Source organism: Pipistrellus hanaki (assembly GCF_964339955.1).
Source record: "Pipistrellus hanaki genome assembly, chromosome: 16".
Classification (NCBI taxonomy): domain Eukaryota; kingdom Metazoa; phylum Chordata; class Mammalia; order Chiroptera; family Vespertilionidae; genus Pipistrellus; species Pipistrellus hanaki.
The window spans coordinates 8,858,789-8,877,659 of record NC_140518.1 but is presented as its reverse complement, the minus strand read 5'-3'; the positions used below and the strand labels follow the sequence as shown (position 1 = coordinate 8,877,659).

The 18,871-nt window shown below is 59.3% G+C and overlaps 2 protein-coding genes across 8 annotated transcripts in view; both read left to right on the top strand.

Moving 5' to 3' along the window:
• The first annotated feature begins 6,409 nt into the window (after positions 1-6,409).
• Positions 6,410-12,647, top strand: SP6 (Sp6 transcription factor). The gene is made up of 2 exons (XM_084862633.1): positions 6,410-7,060; positions 10,392-12,647. The coding sequence occupies exon 2, from the start codon at positions 10,450-10,452 to the stop codon at positions 11,587-11,589; it is 1,140 nt and encodes a 379-aa protein (XP_084718759.1). The 5' UTR covers positions 6,410-7,060; positions 10,392-10,449; the 3' UTR covers positions 11,590-12,647.
• A 5,854-nt stretch (positions 12,648-18,501) lies between these two features.
• Positions 18,502-18,871, top strand: part of SCRN2 (secernin 2) — a 5,939-nt gene continuing 5,569 nt past the window's right edge. For all 7 annotated transcript variants that reach the window (XR_014793099.1, XR_014793100.1, XM_084863362.1 and 4 more), the window contains exon 1: positions 18,502-18,595. The gene's annotated coding sequence lies outside the window, so the exon portion shown is untranslated. The remainder of the gene's footprint in view (positions 18,596-18,871) is intronic.

Here is an 18,871-nt window from a genome sequence, read left to right as displayed (position 1 = left end):
GAGGGCGTGTGGATCCAGGGAGAGCTGAGCGCAAGAGAGAGGGGCTTGAATCCATCATTAACCCCTCGGGGTCCTCACCCCCCCCAGAGTCCCACCCTCCGGTACACCCACCCTCAGCGTTCCTGCCTTGTCATTGGCTGCAGGGAAGCACGTCGTTCTGAGGTACAAAGGGAGGGGGGAAGGGGGTCTCCTGCCAAATAGGGTCTGGGTTCTGTTTGTAACTCCCCTCCCCCAAACCACTCAGGTCTCTATCTACCCTCCCCTGCTCCGAAGCTGGGAAAGGGGTGTGGGCTAGCAGGGCCAGCCCGAGAGCTGTCTTTCCCTCCCCCCGCCCCCCCAACTCCCCTCACCCCAAGGTTCTCCCATCTTTTGAACTGGACCTGCTACCTAAGCATATGGAACCGATTGAAAGAATTTGTATGCTCACCTTATAATTTATGCAAATCAACTCTGTAATTAACTGTAATTTGGAGGCATCCTTTGGTATTTGAGACATTTATCCATGAGGAAATGCCCTGGTGATAATGCTCCCGTATTAACATTATTTACTCCACCTGTGTGGTCTCCGCTGCTTGTTTCCCCCCTCACTCCGGCTCTCTGGGCTGGAAGGGAGGGAGGACAGGGAAGCCCCTCCCTGGAGCTGCCTCAGTCCTGCCGCCTGGGTGCCCGGGAGGGGGCGGGGGGCTGTGCTGGCCCTGTCCTCCTAATTGTGTTGAGGATTGAAGGGAGGGGTGCAGCTCTGCCTCCTAAGCTCCCCCCCACCACCGCTGTACTCTCTCCTGCCTGATGGGTGGCTCTCTGCAGAGCTTCCCTTTCTGAAGCGCCTCAGTGTTCTCATCTCTGAGATGGGTAGAGGAAGGACCTGTCGAGGCCTCTACGGGATAATTACTGAAAAGCTAATGAGGGGACTGGGAATCCCCCAGTCTAGAGGTTCCTGGGGGTGGAGGGGGAGGAGCAGGACAAAGTTCAGGGCAAAGACTGTCTGACTCACCCTGTGGGGGACTCGGGGAGGGGGAGGAGGTGGCACACAAGCCTTGGGTCACCGGGTTCTGGGTGTGTGCAGAGGGGGGTGCACAGCAGCTTCTGTTCTCAGTGTCAAGGGCGTTGAGCTACAGCGGAGGATGGGACATGAGCACATGAAAAGTCTCCGGGCCACGCTCCTACGTGGGTCAGAATTCCCAGCTTCAGAGAGCTGTGGCGGGCTGGTCTTATTCTTATTCCTCTCTCCTTCCCGGCCTGTGGTCCTTCTCTGCTCCAGCACGCGCTCCTGCTAGCCAACATGCCTGAGCTGACAGCTACCCTAACGTGAAGTTCACGTAAATAGTTGGGGCTGTGGGGGCTCCCCCGAAAGTCACCTCCAGCCCCCTTCTCCCTCTCCAGGCCTGTTCCCAACCTCGTCACTCTCCCGGGGCCCCAGGAGCCCTGAACTGTCCATAGAAGCGCTTGGCTGGGCTCTGCCTCTGGTCTTAGGTGGCCTCTTGTTTATCCCAAGCTGCCTGGCCTTACCCTAAATCGGGGAGAGGTCCCCGATTTGACAACGAGAGGTCCCAGATCCTAAAGGTGGTCACAGTGGATCGTCCTGGAGGTCTAAGTCGGGTAGGGGATGAAGAAAATGGAGGAGGAGGAAGGAACCTCCAGCAGAAGTAGGGGAGACCTGCTGGAGTAGCCAGCATTCCTGATGGGGAGTCTGCAGGGAGGGACTGATTTAGTGTGTGCGTGTGTGTGTGTGTGTGTGTGTGTGCGCGTGTGCGTGCGTGTGCGTGTGTGTCCCAGGCCATAACAGTGGTATACTTCTTTCTTTCCCACCCAGTCCATGGGGGAACCCACTGAAGGAGGGGGAAGGAATTTGGAGAGTTCCAGCCACCCCAGCTCTCTCCCCTGGTGGTGCTCTCACTCCCTCCATCCTGCAAGAGCCACTCTGTCCCCCTCCCACTGCCCATCCAGCCCCTGGAGAGGAGAGGAAGTCTCACTCTCCCACCCCCACCCCCAGCTGCCTCTGAGAGCAGAAATCCTCCTTTCCTGGCACACCTCAGAGGCTCAGATCTCCCCCCCACCACTCCCCCAGGAGAGCCGGGGGCCACTGTTTCCTGGATTATCCTAAAAGCTTTGGAGGCCGTGAGGACTTGGCAGCACCCCTGCCCACACCTCTCACCTCCCCCTCTGCTCTGACTGTCGCCTCCTTTATAAAGCCTGGCTCTGCCAGCACCCCCACTTGCCCCTCACCACCGCTGCCAGCTCCGGGCTCCATGGACTGGTAAGAGGCTCCCTGTCCAGGTCAGGGGATGGAGGTCTCCACTCACATGGGGAGCATCCAGAAGGGTTTGGAAGTCTTGATTTTTCTCGGAATTGGGGAGGGGAAGGGAAGAGAGAGATCTTGAAGGGCTCCGTGTGGAGAACCAAAGAGCATTCCTTTGGGGGTCTTTGGAGGGCTGGGCTGAGATCTGAGGGAGAAGTGGATGGATTCGCCAGTTAACCGATGACAGGGGGTGTCATTCCGATAGAAAAGGTGGGCATGACAAACCCCCACAGCCTCAGAAGTCCATGCATGACAAATACCCGCAAGGGTAGCAGGGGGAAATCACGGTGCCTGTCCTGTGGGGAGCTCCCCTTTGTCATAGAGAAGAGGACAGACAACCCACATCCAAAGGCACACACGGCAAGATAAATGCACACAGGTGTCATGTGCTCACACACATGTGTAGGTTACCCCCTCCCCCCCAACATACAGATGCACTGTCCCCAGCGAGGTTCACCTTTCAGACTGAGATGGATGTGGATGTCAGCGATGATTGGATTTATGGCAGAACTGATGTCCAGCCCAGTGCGTGGCCCTAGGTAGACCCTCGGTAAGTGTTTGCTGAACGAACAATGGATGAACGAAAAGATACCACGTAGCCCCAGCTCTGGACTCAGTCAGTGTCCCAGGAGCCTGGGACAGTGGTGGGAAGAAGAAAGGAAAGGAGAAATGGGTTGGTGTGCAAGGTCACCAGCTTGCAGTCCTCCTAATGCAGCTTGGCGAGGGGTGTGGGGAGGAGAGAAGACTGAGCAACCAGGAGACCAGGAAGTAGGAGAATGGGGCTCTGGTCCCTGTTTCGCTTTTAGGGTGCTGTGTGACGTCGAGTAACTTGCCTCTCTGTTCTGGGGTGATTTCCCTAATAGTGAAATGAGGGCTTGCGCTAGACAATGGTGATGGGTAGTCCAGCTTAGATATTCTCACAGTGCAATCTCCAAGGAAGACAGCTGAGCTTTGGAAGGCACCACAGATGTAGCTGTGACTTGTCCCAACAATTCCAGACAGCTTTGATCTCAGGATCAGCTTAAGAACGCTGTCCCCTCCACCTTCAGGATCAAGGGGAGCCAGACTCCCAGAGCCATCACCGATGCCACAGCGAGGCTGGGTGGAGTAGTAGGCAGTGCATAGGCGTCAGAAATCTGAACTTGATTTCCTTCTCGGTCTCTTAACAGCTGTGTAATCTTGGCCAGGCCCTTTAACTTCTTTGATGCTTGGGAGAACTCCCCATCTGTACAATGGGAATCATAATAACTACTTAGCTGCATGCAGATGAGAATGAAAGGCATGTGGATAAAGCGCCCTGAATATAGTAGATGCTCAGTAAATAAATGTGAGTTATGATAAAATTGGGGACTAATGAGGCTGTTCCATGTACAAAATAGATTGTCAACTATCAGTGAGGCATGAGAATAGGAGTGGCAGGAATGGGAGATGGACCCTCGTGTCAAAATATGTCTATCCCTTTGAGGGAATAAGGGAGAAGAGCAGGAATGGCCCAAGTCCTGGGCAGATCCAGTTTGTGTGGGATGCGTGGTGGGCAGCATTGTTCATTTTGAGATAACACTGGGCAGTTATGTCAACATCAGACCTGAGCCCTGTTCGGGAGGAAGGGAGGAAAGCGCCTGGCAGGCAGGAAGTGGAAAGGGCTGGAACCAGAGGAATGCAAGTAGAAAGTCATCTGGAAGGAAGACAGCGAGTGCCCAGAGTCAGAAGCAGAAACCTGGGCAGGATGGGAAGTCAGAAAGGCTGTGCTGCCAACACAACTGCATTACTGTTAATGTTTGGAATGTTTATATTGATTTTAGAAAGGGAGATGGATAGAGAGATTGGGACATTGATTGGCTGCCTCCTGCATGTCCCCCACTGGAGATGGAGCCCACAACCCAGGCATGTGCTCCTACTGGGATTCCAACCTGTAAACTCTTGGTTTATGGGTCCAATGCTCAACCATTGAACCTCACCTTCGGGGCCATGACTGTTCATTTTCACGCCGACAAGCCACAGGCAGATGGAGGGTCTTTGCTTCTGGGAATGCAGGTGTGTTCAGGTCAGGGTGGGGTGGGGTTACAGGGAGCCTGGAGAGAAAGTGGGATGTCTACCATCTGGGGACTGGATCCCCATTCCTATTGCTTTAAGGGTGTTAGCGCCTCAAGAGCAGTAGCTTTGGGAGAAGCCAGAAGGTTAGAGGGCTGCAGGGAGGAGGGGGCAAGGAATGCCTAGGGGTCGAATGGGACTTAACCCAAGAATCTGAGTCACAGGCTCTGTGACATGAGCCCCTAACTCTGTTCTAGTCACGGCTGTGGACTGGGATGCAAACGCAAATAGCCAACATTTGCAGGTTGAGTGAACAGAAATTAGAAGCATGAGGATAGCCTGGCCGGTGTGGCTCAGTGGTTGAGCATCGACCTATGAACCAGGAGGTCATGGTTGGATTCCTGGAGCCAGTGCGCATGCCCAGGTTGCAGGCTGGATCCCCAGAGTGGGGTGTGCAGGAGGCAGGCAATCAATGTTTCTCTCTCATCCCTGATGTTTCTATCTCTCTCTCCCTCTCCCTTCCTTTCTTACTTCAATAAAACTATATAAACACTCACACACACAAAAAAAAAAACACAAAAAAAACGAGGTTAGAGACGGTTGGCAATGTATTAGGGGCCACAAAGATCCAGAGCAATTCTTGGCAATCTATGCTTCAGGGGCCTGAGTATGGGGAAGAAGGAAACCCTACGGACCAGGATCAGAAAGTACAATACAACCCTGTTGTGATGGAGTGGGGGGTGGAGAGGCGCCTTCCCGGCTTCCCAAGCCCCAGTCCTTTGGCTCTAACCCAGCGGCTCTAACCCAGCGGCTTGTAGCTTAGCAAGTCCAAGGCTGGGGCTAGAATTCAATCCTAGGACTTTTGTGAATATTCCCTAATCTAATAAACATTTGCTGGGAGCCGACTTTTTAAATAATTATTAGCAACAACAACAATGATACTTTCCGTGTTCGGTGAGCTCACCAGGCGCCCACGGGGCTGGGTATATTAACCACATCAATTCCTGGAAGCCCCCGGAAGCTCTCCCAAACTCGTCCTGGGGTTGTTCTGATGGGGAAACTGAGGCACAGAAAAGAAGAAGATGCGCAGATAAACCAGACATGGGCTCTGGAGGTGAGAGCGCGCGTGATTCTTGGGAAACCACACACACGAAGACGGAGTTCCAGGTGGCGTGTGGACGGGTTAGCCGGTTAGTAGGTGGCACTTGGGTGGCGTCGCGAACGGGAATGCAGGGCTGGTAAACCTACGTCGCGGCCAGACAACACACACACAAGACGCGAACCTTTAAAAAGCCAGTGGCACGCGCTCAGGGACAGCCAACTGGCGCAACAAAAAAAAATACAATTGGTCAGTTTCCCTACAAGACAAGGGTCGCTTGGGGAAGTCAATGTGGCGGGCAGAGGAGACACAACCGGGAAGAGGGCAGCACCGGACTAACGGGGTGCGGGGCCGGGCAGGTGGGGGCTGGAGGGCGGCGGAGAAGGGTCCCGCGCTTCCCACCGGCGCGCGCCAGGCACCTCCACCCGCTCGGATCTGGAGAGAAGGTGGGAGCTGCGAGCGCCCTGACGTTTGGCCGGAAAGCTGCCTCGGGCACTAGGATGTGCGCTCGTTTGTATCAAAGGAGCCCTAGACCCTTCTTCCCCAGCGCTAAGAACCTGGGTGTCGGCACCGCGGTGAGACTCGGGAAGGAGTGGCGGCGGGGGTCCCTCCGCTCGGGCGCCGCTCCGGCTTTGGGGCTTTGGGGCCGGGCGCTCGGGGCGCGGTGGCGGGCAATGTGGGCGGGGATGGGGGCTGAGTCGGCGCCGAGGTAGCAGCTGCCGAAGGGAAGATGGAGAAGGAAAGCCCCGGGGCCTGGGAGGTGAGCGGCCGGCAGAGATGGGCCAGCGGGGCAGCTGATGGGAAAGGAGAGGAGGAGGTCACTCTGCAAAGGCGCGTGGCCTGAGAGGAAGAACTGGAACCCCAGCGAGAGCAAGGACGGGGGAGGGAGGTGGTGCTGGAGAGAGGCGAGGCGGGGGGGAGGGGGGGAGGGCAGGGGAGGAGGGAGCAGCCCAGATGAGTTTCTCACGGCCTGGGGCTGGCAGGAGAGCGGACAGACGCCTGGCGCTCCGTCCAGCTTCCTTCTCCTCTCGGTTCCCAGGCAGCGCTCGGGGGCGAGGGCCGTCGAGGCCAAGGGCGCCCTAAGGTGACTCAGGATCAGCCCGGGGCCCGCCCCCTCTCTGTCCCCCCCACCCCCCGACGGAGTGAGCCCGCGTCCGCAGCCCTACCCAGCCAGCTCCGGGGCAGCTTTCCTCCCCGCGGGCGGGTCCCGGGACCCGGGAGACACTCCTGGGAGACCCCGAGGGGCGAGGAGGAGCGAGGGAGGCGGCGGGAGGCGACCCAGATAGCGACCCCGCCCCCATTCCCTCCCGCCCGCTCCCCGCGGCCCGGCCCGCCGCGCCTCCCTCCGCCGCGCCCGCAGGGGTTAAGGCGCCGCAGGTGCGGGGGGCGGGGCCCGGCGCCGGGAAAAGGGGGCGCGGGCCCGGGATGCAGGCAGAGCGCGGTGAGTCACGGCGGCGCTGGCCTCGCTCGCTCGCTCGCTCGATCGCTGGCTCCCGCCGCCCTCCGCCCTCCTCCGCCGGGTCGGGTCGCGGCCCCCGCTCGCCCTCGGCCGGAGAGCCCGCCCGCGCGCAGGCCCTGGAGCGCCCGCCGGGAGCGCGCCGGCCCGCCGAGCCCGGAGCCCGCGCAGCCTCCAGGTAGGAGCTCGGTCCGGGCGGCGCGGGGTGCGCGCCCCGGGGTCCCCTCGGAAAGACGCGCCCCAGCTTCCCTCCCGGGGCCCTGGGGGAGCAGAACCCGAGGGGCTCAGAGCCCCAGCGGAGAGGAAACTGGGCGGACGGGAGAGACTGGAGGGACCGAGGAGACAGACGGGGAACTGGGGAAACTGGAGCGACTGGGACAACCGGCGGACTTGAACCTTAAGGACGGGAGTCCGACCGCCGCCTGAGCCCGGGGTCCGCTCCGGAGAGGCAGGCGGGGGTCCGAGAGGCAGCGGGGAGGAGGGGATCGGGGTCTCCGGCCGCCTTCCCGCGACGGGGCCGCGGAGCCGGGAGGGTGCGTCCTGCGGGCTCCCACCCCGAAACCCTGAAACCTGGCCGGCAGCCGTGCACCCGGGGCTCGGGCTCCCTGCCCTGGGCCGGGAGGGGCCCCGCGGGGGAGCCGGGGTCCTTAGCCTCCCCACCCCCTAGCCTCTGGGGCCGTTCCCAGGCGCCAAGAGCTGTTAGAGTCCCAGGCCGCCCCGTGCCGCCCGGCCCCTCCCGGGCTGCCCCGCCTGGGCCCGCGGCTCCGCTCCGGCAGCTTCGCCCTGTTCCTTTCTTGTGGTGAGGCCGCCGGAGCCTGAGTAGGCGCCCCGGCCCCCCTCTCTCTTCCCCTGCCAGCCTCCCGCGGCCACCTCCCTGCTCCCGAGGCAGGAGGCAGCAGGGTCAGCGGAGCCCCGCCGCCGGGGAAACTCCCGCCCCAAACCAGAGACCTCCGCTGCCCAGCAGATAGGAACCCCACACCTGGGTCTCCCGAGCCTTAGGGAGGGGTGGCGAGAAGAGGGGCACCTAACATCACAGACAGGTGGGCCAGAAAGGGGTGCAGGTCTTCAGAGTGCCCATGGCCCAGGGAAAGTGGAGAGACCTGGTTCACAGAGATACAGACAGCACATACTGTGTGTGTGTGTGTGTGTGTGTGTGTGTGTGTGTTTCAGCCTCATCAGAGGATATTTTTCCATTGATTTTAAAAATATATATATATATATTTTATTGATTTTGTACAGAGAGGAAGGGAGAGAGATAGAGAGCTAGAAACATCGATGAGAGAGAGTAATCGATCAGCTGCCTCTTGCACATCCCCTACTGGGGATGTGCCCGCAACCAAGGTACATGCCCTTGACCGGAATCAAACCCGGGACCTTTCAGTCCCCAAGCCTACTCTCTATCCACTGAGCCAAACCGGTTTCGGCTGATTTTTTTTTTTTTTTTTTTAAGAGAGTGAGTGGGAGAGGAGACATCGAGAGAGAAACATTGATGTGAGAGAGAGACATCCATTGGTTGCCTCTCGCTTGCACCAGGACCAGGGCTGGGGATTGAGCCTGCAACCGAGGTACATGCCCTTGATCGACATCAAACCTGGGACCCTTCAACACACAGGCTGACGCTCTGTCCACTGAGCCCAACTGGCTAGGGCCATGCTTGTTGATGGAATGAATAAATGAGTGTCTTTGTTCAAGTCACTTCTCCCAATACTGCCTCAGTTTCCTCTTTTTTTAAAAGAAGAGTGTTAGTCTGAGCGGTAGATCTCAACATTTGGCTGCATGTTAGAATCATCCACGGGACTCCTATCAATGGCCCAGTTGGCTGAAGCACAAGAAAAGAGGGAACACTCTTTCCATACACCAGAAGGTGGGAGGTTTGATTCCCAGTCAGGGCTCTTTCTCTTTCTCTCTCATCTTCCTTTGAAGTTAATTTTTAAAAATGATTAAGTTAGCCTCTTAGTTATTAGAACGTACTAGTTATATTCTTTAAAAAACAAATAAAATAAAAATGACCCACGCCCAGAATACATCCCTTTATGAAAAACCTCTTTGGGCAATTCTTCCTCTTAACTTCTGTGATTCTGGCTTTTCTGTGCCCTCTGCTTCCCCCTCCCACCCCCCACCCCCAACCCCGCTCTGACCCTGCATCCCTGAAGGAGTTTTTGTTTTTGCTTTTTGTTTTATTTTTTCCTTTTCTTTTTTTTAGTATTTCCCTTTTTTCTTGTTCTTCTTAAATAGCTGCTATATATCTATATCTATTTGAATGTAGGCATATATAGATATAGATATTGTTATTGATTTCAGAGTGGAAGGGATAGGGAGAGAGAGATAGAAACATCTAAGATGAGAATCATTGACCCGCTGCCTCCTGCACACCCCCTGCTGGGGATGAAACCTGCAACTGGGGCATGTCCCCTTGACTGGAATCGAACTGGGGTCTCGGCAGTCCACCAGCCAAGGCTCTATCCACTGAGCCAAAGGGCTAGGGCAGGAGTGTCCGTTTATCTTCGTGAACTTGATGGTAAACTCTCTTCCTGACCCCCTTCTCTGGCGAAGCCAACCCGTCCCGCCCGCTTCCCTGGGAGGAGGGCCTGGGCAACAGCAGCCAGAGAGAGCTGGCTGGCACCAGAGCGGGGCGGGACCTGGGAGGGGGCTTAACTTTCTCTGGTGGCCAGAGGGCCCCCAGAAACAGCACTGGCTGAACCCCCGGGCGGTGAAGTCCTAGCCTGAGGGAAGGGTGAGGGCAGGGCAGGGAGCTGGGGAGAGTGAGGTTGGGCAGTGAACATGCCTCCGAGATGGAATTAGGGTTTTTGTTTTCTTTTCCAAAACCCCAGAATCTGCTTTGGGCTTTGGGAAGTCAGATAATCTCAAGCTCTGAGTTTCAGAAGCGGGCCTCCTCCGGAGGTAAAGTGGGAAAGCCGCGATGGGCCGGCAGCAGGTCTGCACGGAAAGGCCTGCCCTGCGCGGGCCTGGCAGCCGGGGCAGGCAGGGTGAGCACTGTCCTGTAGGAGTGCCCTCCCCACCAGCCTGGGACCAGCCCAGCTCCCAGGATAAGCTGGGTCCTCCAGGAGAGATAACCTAGGCCCGTGGTCGGCAACCTACGGCTCGCGAGCCACATGCGGCTCTTTGGCCCCTTGAGTGTGGCTCTTCCACAAAACACCACGGCCTGGGCGGGTTTATGTTGAAGAAGCGGCGTTAGAAGAAGTTTAAGTGTAAAAAATTTGGCTCTCCAAAGAGATTTCAATCGTTGTCCTGTGGATGTCTGGCTCTGTGGACTGATGAGTTTGTAAACTTCCGTCATCCTCTGCCCTTGGCGGAGACTTCACCTCCTCAAGGCTTCCGTAGCTCTCTCAAATCCTCTGAACGGATCTTGAGTCCCCCAACCGGAGGTGGCATTTCTCTTCTCACCTGGGGGCGGGGAGAGGGAGGGGCGCTTCGCAGGGAGGGACCGGGTTGGGACGGAAGGGGAGCTGGTGGTTTTGCTCACTCCACCTCTTCTCTGCCTCCTGTAGGTCTCACCTGAGGTGCCCCTGACGGTCCCTGCCCCCCAGCGCCCCCCGCACCCCGGCAATGCTAACCGCTGTCTGCGGCTCTCTGGGCAGCCAGCACTCGGACGCGCCTCACGCCTCGCCTCCGCGCCTGGACCTGCAGCCCCTCCAGACATACCAGGGCCACACGAGCCCCGAGGCGGGGGACTACCCCTCCCCGCTGCAGCCTGGGGAGCTGCAGAGCCTCCCGCTGGGCCCCGAGGTGGACTTCTCGCAGGGCTATGAGCTCCCGGGGGCCTCCTCCCGCGTGACCTGCGAGGACCTGGAGAGCGACAACCCCCTGGCCCCGGGACCCTTCTCCAAGCTCCTGCAGCCAGACATGTCACACCACTACGAGTCGTGGTTCCGGCCCACTCACCCGGGCACCGAGGATGGCTCCTGGTGGGACCTTCATCCGGGGACCGCCTGGATGGACCTCCCGCACACGCAGGGCGCGCTGGCCTCCCCTGGCCACCCGGGGGCGCTGCAGGCCGGCCTGGGGGGCTACGTCGGAGACCACCAGCTCTGCGCCCCACAGCCCCACCCGCACCCGCACCACCTCCTCCCGGCCGCCGGGGGGCAGCACCTCCTGGGGGGGCCTCCCGACGGTGCAAAAGCCCTGGAGGCGGTGGCCCCGGAGGCCCAGGGGCTGGATTCCGGCCTGGACGGGGCGGCGCGGCCCAAAGGCTCCCGGCGCTCCGTGCCCCGCAGCTCCGGCCAGACCGTGTGCCGCTGCCCCAACTGCCTGGAGGCGGAGCGGCTGGGGGCGGCTCCGTGCGGGCCCGACGCGGGCAAGAAGAAGCACCTGCACAACTGCCACATCCCCGGCTGCGGCAAGGCCTACGCCAAGACGTCGCACCTGAAGGCGCACCTGCGCTGGCACAGCGGCGACCGGCCCTTCGTGTGCAACTGGCTCTTCTGCGGGAAGCGCTTCACGCGCTCCGACGAGCTGCAGCGCCACCTGCAGACGCACACGGGCACCAAGAAGTTCCCCTGCGCCGTCTGCAGCCGCGTCTTCATGCGCAGCGACCACCTGGCCAAGCACATGAAGACGCACGAGGGCGCCAAGGAGGAGGCTGCGGGCGCGGCCCCGGGCGCTGAGGGCAAGGCCGGCGGCGCGGCGGAGCCCCCCGGGGGCAAAGGCAAGCGGGAGGCGGAGGGCGGCGCCGCTCCCTCCAACTGAGCGCCTCCCGCGGCCTCCCCGCCGGCCTGCCTCCCCCGGGCATGGGGCATCGGGCATCGGAGAGAGCCCGCCGGCCTGGCGTCCCGGGGGCGGCTTGGGGGGAGCAGAAGGTGCTTATTTATTGAGAGGGGTGAGAGGCGGTGTGGGGTCGGGGAGAGGGGACGCTAGCGGTGTTGTAGTCTCTGTGGCCGGACAGGACGCGTTGGCCTGTTGGGCGGGCCGGGATGTGCTGGGGGGAGGGTGGGGAGCTGCGTGTGCCCCTCCGCTCTGGGGTCCCCCCGCGGGAGGGATGCGGCGGCCGGAGGGCGGAGGGAACGCGCACCCCGGGAACACGGAGGCCGGGGCCGCCCCTGCGCCCGCCCCGCCGGGGGGACCTGTCTGGACGCGCCCTCAGCGCCTGGGAACCAGGACATAAAAGCGCCTCCGGATCCGCCCTGTGGCCTGGCCCCTTTCATCCCCTCCTGGTCCTTTCCCCGGGGTTTCCGGAGGGAGAGCTGAGACTGGGCAGGGAGGCTGAGGGTCCCCTCGGGGAGGGCTCTCGCTTGGCCTGGGAGGCTGTGGCCGTAAAAGGAACTCCTTTGGGGCGCCTCCTGGTCACCCTTCCAGACCCGGCGTGATGGAGCCATGAGGGAAGGCGGGAGAGGCCGGAGTCCGGGCAGCTCCCCGCTGGCCCTCCCTGTGGGGCGGAGAGGAGAGGAGACCGGTGTGGGGCAAGCAGGTCCCCTTCTGAGAGGAGAGGAAGCAATGTAAGGGGGAATGGGAGAAGCAGACCCCTTCCGTTTGGAGCTCGGATTCGGTCCTTTGCTCTTGGTCTTGATGACAAATAAGGTTCAGTAGTCCCCACTCCCCGTCTGACACCCCCAGCCCCACCCCCACCCCCCTGGGAGCTTTAGAGGCTGCCAGGAGCCCCCGCTCTAGAATTCATGTAGTTCCTCATCCTAGGCTCCCCACCGTCTGCCTCCCCCCACGGGGATGGAAGGGACGGGGTGACCACGGCTTGTGGCTTGTGGGGGTCAGGCGGGGGTGCCCCAGCAGAGGGACTTCCGGAGTGGAGGGCTCTGCTTGGGGCCCCTCCTGCAGGGTGTGGGGGGGGGCCCATCCCTCTCCATAGGAGTGGCTCTCCCACCAGGAGGGGGCTGCCTCCGGAGGGGGTGTCTGGGAAGCTGTCCCGGTTCCTTCTTTAGATGTTAGAGGTGCTTTCTGGCTGTGACCCCGAGGAGCCGGGCAGAAGGGAGGGAGGAGTCCAGCAGAGGCGAGGGGGGGGGGGGGAAGGAGCCAGGGAGGGGAGAGGGTGGAGCGAGCGGACTCTCCCGGGCTTGATATGGAGGCAGCAGGGTTCCCCCTGACCTCCCCTCTTCCCATACAAAGCCTTCTGTGAGGATTAGTTGTGTATTGGTTTTTAAGTTATAAGCAAAGGGTATTTTATTTAATATTAGGGCATGTGTTTGTGCATATCGTGTGTGTATGGGTGTGCGTGCATGTGAGTGCGTGCGTGTGTGCGTGCGTGCGTGTGTGTGTGTGTGTGTGTGTGTGTTTCTCTACTGAGCCTGTGGTCTCCAGCCAGGGAGACCCTACCTTGTTCACCCGTCCAAGGTCCCGGGTGTTGGGCCTACGGTGTCTCTTCCTCCTTCGGGGACGGGGGGCCCAGTCCCAGGAGCTCACTGGGAAACGGGGCTGGGATCTGGGTGGGAGTGTGTGTGTGTAGAAGGGAGTCCTTCCATGGGACAGGGTGACTCTCCCAGCGGGACGCCTGGGCCTGGGGTAGTGTAAGAAATAATGTTCTTTCTTTCTGTTCCCTCTGACCCCCTGCCTGCCGCTCACCCAGCCCGAGGTCCTCTTCCTTGCCGCGAGGGTTGGGGGCAGGAGCGAGCTGGCAGTGCCCGCAGGTTGCCGGGCGGGAGAGAGAGGGGGAGAGAGGGAGGGCACCGTGGGTGTGAGATGCTTTCTCCTCCACCCATCGAAACCAGCCGCCACCTCCCTGCGCTGCCAGGACGGCGGTTTTCCCAGTGACCATCCGACGGGGAACTCCCCGAGGGAGCGTTGGTGGGGGTGGGGGACCTGGCCCGCCCCCGCGTGGAGGCCCCCAGCTCCGAGGTGCTCGGTGAGGGCTTTGGTTAGGCTATCTGTCTGCCCCCTTCTAGGCAGCCCCCTAGAGGAGAAATGTAGGAATTTTTTTTTTTCTTTAACTGCTGTGAACCCACTTTGTTGGGGTGGGGGAGGGAGGAGAGGAAGAAACAGCCTGTGTTTTTTATGCCACAATAAAGTCGTCAACCACATCGTTGCCTCATTTGTCTCCTAGCCCCGGCTTCCTCTCAGACTCGGTGTCCCCGAGCCTGAGGACCGGGCTGCTGCGGGGCGGGGCGGGCACTTCCCTTTGATCTGCAGCCCTGGGCAGCCTCGCCTCCCTGCCTTTGTTTGGGGCAGAGCTGAGCTGATTGAAGGGTCCGATCCTGCCCCGGAGGTGGCTGGTTCAGGGCGGGGGCGGAGCTCCCTCTGGGCCGGGAGCTCTGCTGGCTGCCCCTCCCTGGTCTAACCTGTGCCGATGAGGAAGTTCCAGATGTTTCCTTCCTCCTCCACAGACGAGCCCCCTCTTTCCCCTCCCCTGCCAAGCACGCCCCCGGCCCCTGCCTTCCCAGAGACAGCCGGCCTCCCGCACCCTCCCCTCCCCCCGCATGGGGGTGTGTGTGTGTCAATCGGTCCTTCTGGCTGCGAGTACGAGTGAGTGGGGGTGACTGACAGCGATTTCTTCACCCAGAAGATCCCTATCAGGAACAAGGCGATGAAAGCAGCCAGCATATCTGATGGGCGGCCGCCCAGCTGGAAGGCGGAGGGGAAGGCGGCTGCGACTCCCAGAGAGAGACCCGCCGGTTACCCAACCGGCCGCGCACGGCGCCCGCGCCGGACCGGGGCGCCCGCGCACACGCAGCGCGGCCCGTCCGCGCGCACTTTCCCAGGCCGCCCGGTGCCTGGTATGTAGTTGGTGCCTAATTAATGCCAAATGAGTACAAAACCTCAACTCCAGCCAAAACCGGTTTGGCTCAGTCGGTCTGTGGACTGAAAGGTCCCAGGTCAAGGGCATGTACCTTGGTTGTGGGCACATCCCTGGTAGGGGATGTGCAGAAGGCAGCTGGTCGATATTTCTCATCCATGTTTCTAGCTCTCTATCCATCTCCCTTCCTCTCTGCAAAAAATCAATAAAATGTATTTTAAAAAACTGAGGATCCAGCCCTCACCCCGGGCATGTGCCCTGACTGGGGACTGAACCGTGACCTTCTAGTTTGTCGGTTGACACTCAACCACTGAGCCACGCTGGCTGGGCAGGTATGACTCAGTGGTTTTTCACTTTCCCATTCTACATTTCCCCCCCCCCAAAACTGTTCTTTCTTTATCTAGTGGGATTTCTATTTCCCCCACTCTAACCCTAATCCAGTTTTTCAGAACCAAATCTGGTACCCATCACAGGTTTGGGTCTGGGGCACCAGAATGATGTGGGGGTCAGACAGGAAGCCACACTGGTGTGTATGTGTGTGTGTGGGGGGGAGGCAAAAGTTTGTTCCCATCTGCTCCTGAGTTAGCATCTGGGAGGACAAGGAGCAGTGTGTCCTGTGACCTCATGCTCGCCTCACTTCTTGGGGCGCTCTTTTGTTCTCCTGGTTCTGGGGGATTTAGACCCCAGGAACCCGCTGAGCCCTCTCCTGTCCCCCCAGCGCCGTCCCCAGGGCGCGGAGGGCAGCTCTGGGGCCGGCTGGGCCTGTCTGGGCAGGGCCGGGGCTGCCCCTCCTCCCGGGGCAGCTCCTCCCGCTGACCTGCATTCTTAGCGGGGGCCTTTGGCGGGGCGCTGGCGCTCCCTCGCCTTGACAGCAATGCTGCCTGGCTGGCCTGGCCCCCCTGAGGGAGCCCAAGGCGGCCACCTCTGACCCTCAGGTCGGGAGCCCCTGCAGGAGGAGCTGGAGGGAGGGAGGGAAATCAGAGCACCTGCACTGACCCTTCGGGCGGCTTCTCGGAGCCGCCATCTCCTCTCCCCGGACGTGGGAGTAGGATTCCGAGGTGGGGAGTGAAATTGGAATGGAAAGTGGCTGGAGCCGGCAGCCTGGGAACCGCCGCCTGGGGCTGTGCGGCAGCGACGCCGCCTCTCCTCCTGCCGGTCCCGCCCCCCAGCGGGGAGCCGGGGAAGTGCAGGCGGAGAACCAGCTTTCTCGCTGGCGCTCTGGTCAGCCCACAGCCTTGGTGTTTGTTTCTGGAAATGCCCTGCAATGGCAACCTTACCGCCCCTCCCTGACGCTGCACCCAAAGCAGCCTTCCCCTCCGCATCAGCCCGGGGAAACCGGACTGCTCAGCGTCCCGTCCCAGCAGTGTGGGTTTGCAAAGAATCTCAGGAACCAAACAGTCCTGTTGTTCCCAATCGGTAGACTATTCAGATCACCCGTGAAGTTTTCCAAGATACCGAGATTCGCCGAAACCGGTTTGGCCCAGTGGATAGAGCATCCGCCTGCGGACTGAAAGGTCCCAGGTTCGATTCCGGTCAAGGGCATGTACCTTGGTTTCAGGCACATCCCCAGTAGGGGGTGTGCAAGAGGCAGCTGATCGATGTCTCTCTCTCGATGTTTCTAACTCTCTCTCTTCCTCTCTGTAAAAAAATCAATAAAATATAAATTAAAAAAAAAGATACAGAGGTTCCCTCCCCCAAACCGCACCCCGGTATGCCCCCGGGGGCTGTATTAGAGCAGCACTTCTCACACATCATACCCGAAGTCCGGTGAACATGCAGCTCCTGATTCAGGAGGTCTGGGGTGGGGCCCAAGATTCTATAATTTTCACAAGCTTTCAGATGATGCGGGTGCCGGCAGTCTGCCGACACTTTGATAGCAGAGGATGTAAGTACCGTGTTGTGCAGTGGGAGTTGTGTGGCTGAAAAACAGCCACCCTGGCTGGGAAGCTCAGTCGGTTGGAGTGTCGTCCCGATACACCAAGGTTGCAGGTTCAATCCCCAGTTAGGACACAAACAAAAGTCAACCAACGAATGAAGGAATAAAGTGGAACAACATATCGATGTTTCTCTCTCCCCCTTCCTCTCTCTCTCTCTCATATCAATCAATCAATAAAAATGAAAAAAATATTGCCCTAGCCTGTTTGGCTCAGTGGACAGAGTGTTAACCTACGGACGGAAGGGTCCCGGGTTTGATTCCGGTCAGGGGTACATGCCCAGGTTGTGGGCTCAATCCCGAGGGGGGTGGTGTGTGGGAGGCAGCCAATCAGTGATTCTCTCTCATCATTGATGTTCCTCTTTCTCCCTCTCCCCTCCTCTCTGAAATAAATAAAAATACTTTTTTAATGAAAAAATTAACCCTCCCTCAGCCCACCTGTGGTTGAGAACCACAGAGGCCTTCGCAGAGTAAGTGACCTGCCCAAAGAGGCCTGAGCACAAAAGCAAGCTCAGATGCCAGTCTGCAGAGTTCCAGGCAAGGCTCTGCCCAGCTTCTAGGTCATTCTTCCGTTCAAGTGGCAGTCCCCTTCCTGAAAGTGCAGCCCATCTCCCTGGAGACAGCATCTTCTGGGGATACCTGAGGGCATTTAGGAAACATCTCAGGTTTCAGGCCCCCAACAAACAGCCTTATCTGCCAGGTCTCCTCCCGCCATGGCCAAGCACACCCGCCTGCAGCCTGCCTCCGGGCGGAGCCTCAGCCTCTGCCTTCATTCCCACTCTAGGAGAGACCTGATACAGCAGTAGCCCTGGCTGTGTGGCTGATGGATGTGGGGGAAAACAGATAATCTGAAGTGTCTCCCCCATTCCTGAGGACTTCACAGAGCAAAAAGGGGTGGGATGCATTCACTTAAATGCTGGACATAATGGAGATCGCTTACAGAGGAAAACGACCCAGGAAGCAGAACACTTGCGACCCCAGGTCAAGACTTCTGTTTCAGCTTCACTGTGTGCAAAGACTCCGTATCTTTGGAGTAGAAATTTCCAAATGTTCTTAGAAAGCACTGGGGCGGGGGGGCAGGGGAGGGTGTAGAATCAGTCTTTGGGGGTTGGATGGGTTTTATGTATAGGTGCCCTTCAAAAAAGTACTAACTTATGTATGTGTTCCCTTACATCTCCTGGCCTAGCCATTAAAAAAAAAAATACCTTTTCGCTCAGCTGGCATGTATCAGTGATTGAGCCTGGACCTGTGAACCAGGAGGTCAGGGTTTGATGCCCGGGTTGCAGACTCAATCCCTGGTGTGGGGCGTGCAGGAGGCAGCCAATCAGTGATTCTCTCTCATCATTGATTTTCTCTCTCTCCCTCTCCCTTCCTCTCTAAAATCAATAAAAATATGTTTAAAAATTAAAAAAAAAATACTTTTTCCTTCTTTTTAAAAACATTTTTCCCCCCAGAGAGAGAAAGGAAGATCAGCTGGCTCCTGAGTGTCCCCCACCAGGGATGGAGCCCACAACCTGGGCATGTGCCCTGGCCGGAAATTGAACCAGTGACTTGTTGGTGCATGGGACAAAGCTCAACCAACTGAGCCACACCAGCCAGGGACTGACCCTTCTTATAGATCTTACTGGGGAGGTGGGTGGGGCGCCAGCCTGGGGTCCTGCCTTTGGAATTCAAACCAGGGCACAAGTTCTTGATTTCCAGATGCCCCAGCACTCTCAGCTTCCTAATAAGCCAGCCCAGCTTTTCTTTCCTCTCCCTTCACGTGGCTCCTTTCCGCTCCAGCTCCCGCTCCCCACGGCGACCCTGTTGGAGTCGCGCGCTGGTTCTCAGCCTTTTCCTGCTGGAAAGCTGCGCCGGGGAAGGGCCGGCAGCCAAGTCAGACTAGGGAGGCCGCTCTTCCCCCAGAAGCGGTGCTAGCGCGCACCCTGGTGGCAGGTAGGGGAACTGCAGGCGTTCGGTTCCAGCTCCGCCCCCGGGGGCAAGGCCTTCCAGGTCACCTGGGAACCTCGGTCCAACGGGCAGACCTGACCCTCCATGGAGGCCCTGGCTCCCGGAACTAAGCTGGGACCTAGCAGGGAGAGAGGGTGAGGAGCCATACAGTACTGGGGAGCCAGAAGGGGCGGGCAAGAGAGGGGTGCGGACACTTGGGAGAGGCGCATAGTAACAGGGGAGATGGGCTAGGGAGCTCAGAAGGGCAGGGCCCCGGCCTGCTCATTCCTGAGCCCGGAGTGCAGGGAGAGAGGGGTGCCTCCGTGTCACCTTGCACATATGAGTGGGGTGGGGTGTGCGTGGGGTGCGGGGCGTCCAGAACCCGCCGGCACTGCCTCCCCTGAGTGTCTGTGTGCACGTGTCGGGGAGGG

Coding starts and splice junctions, on each gene's coding strand:
- SP6 (XM_084862633.1), top strand. CDS start 10,450: ATGCTAACCGCTGTCTGCGGCTCTCTGGGCAGCCAGCACTCGGACGCG.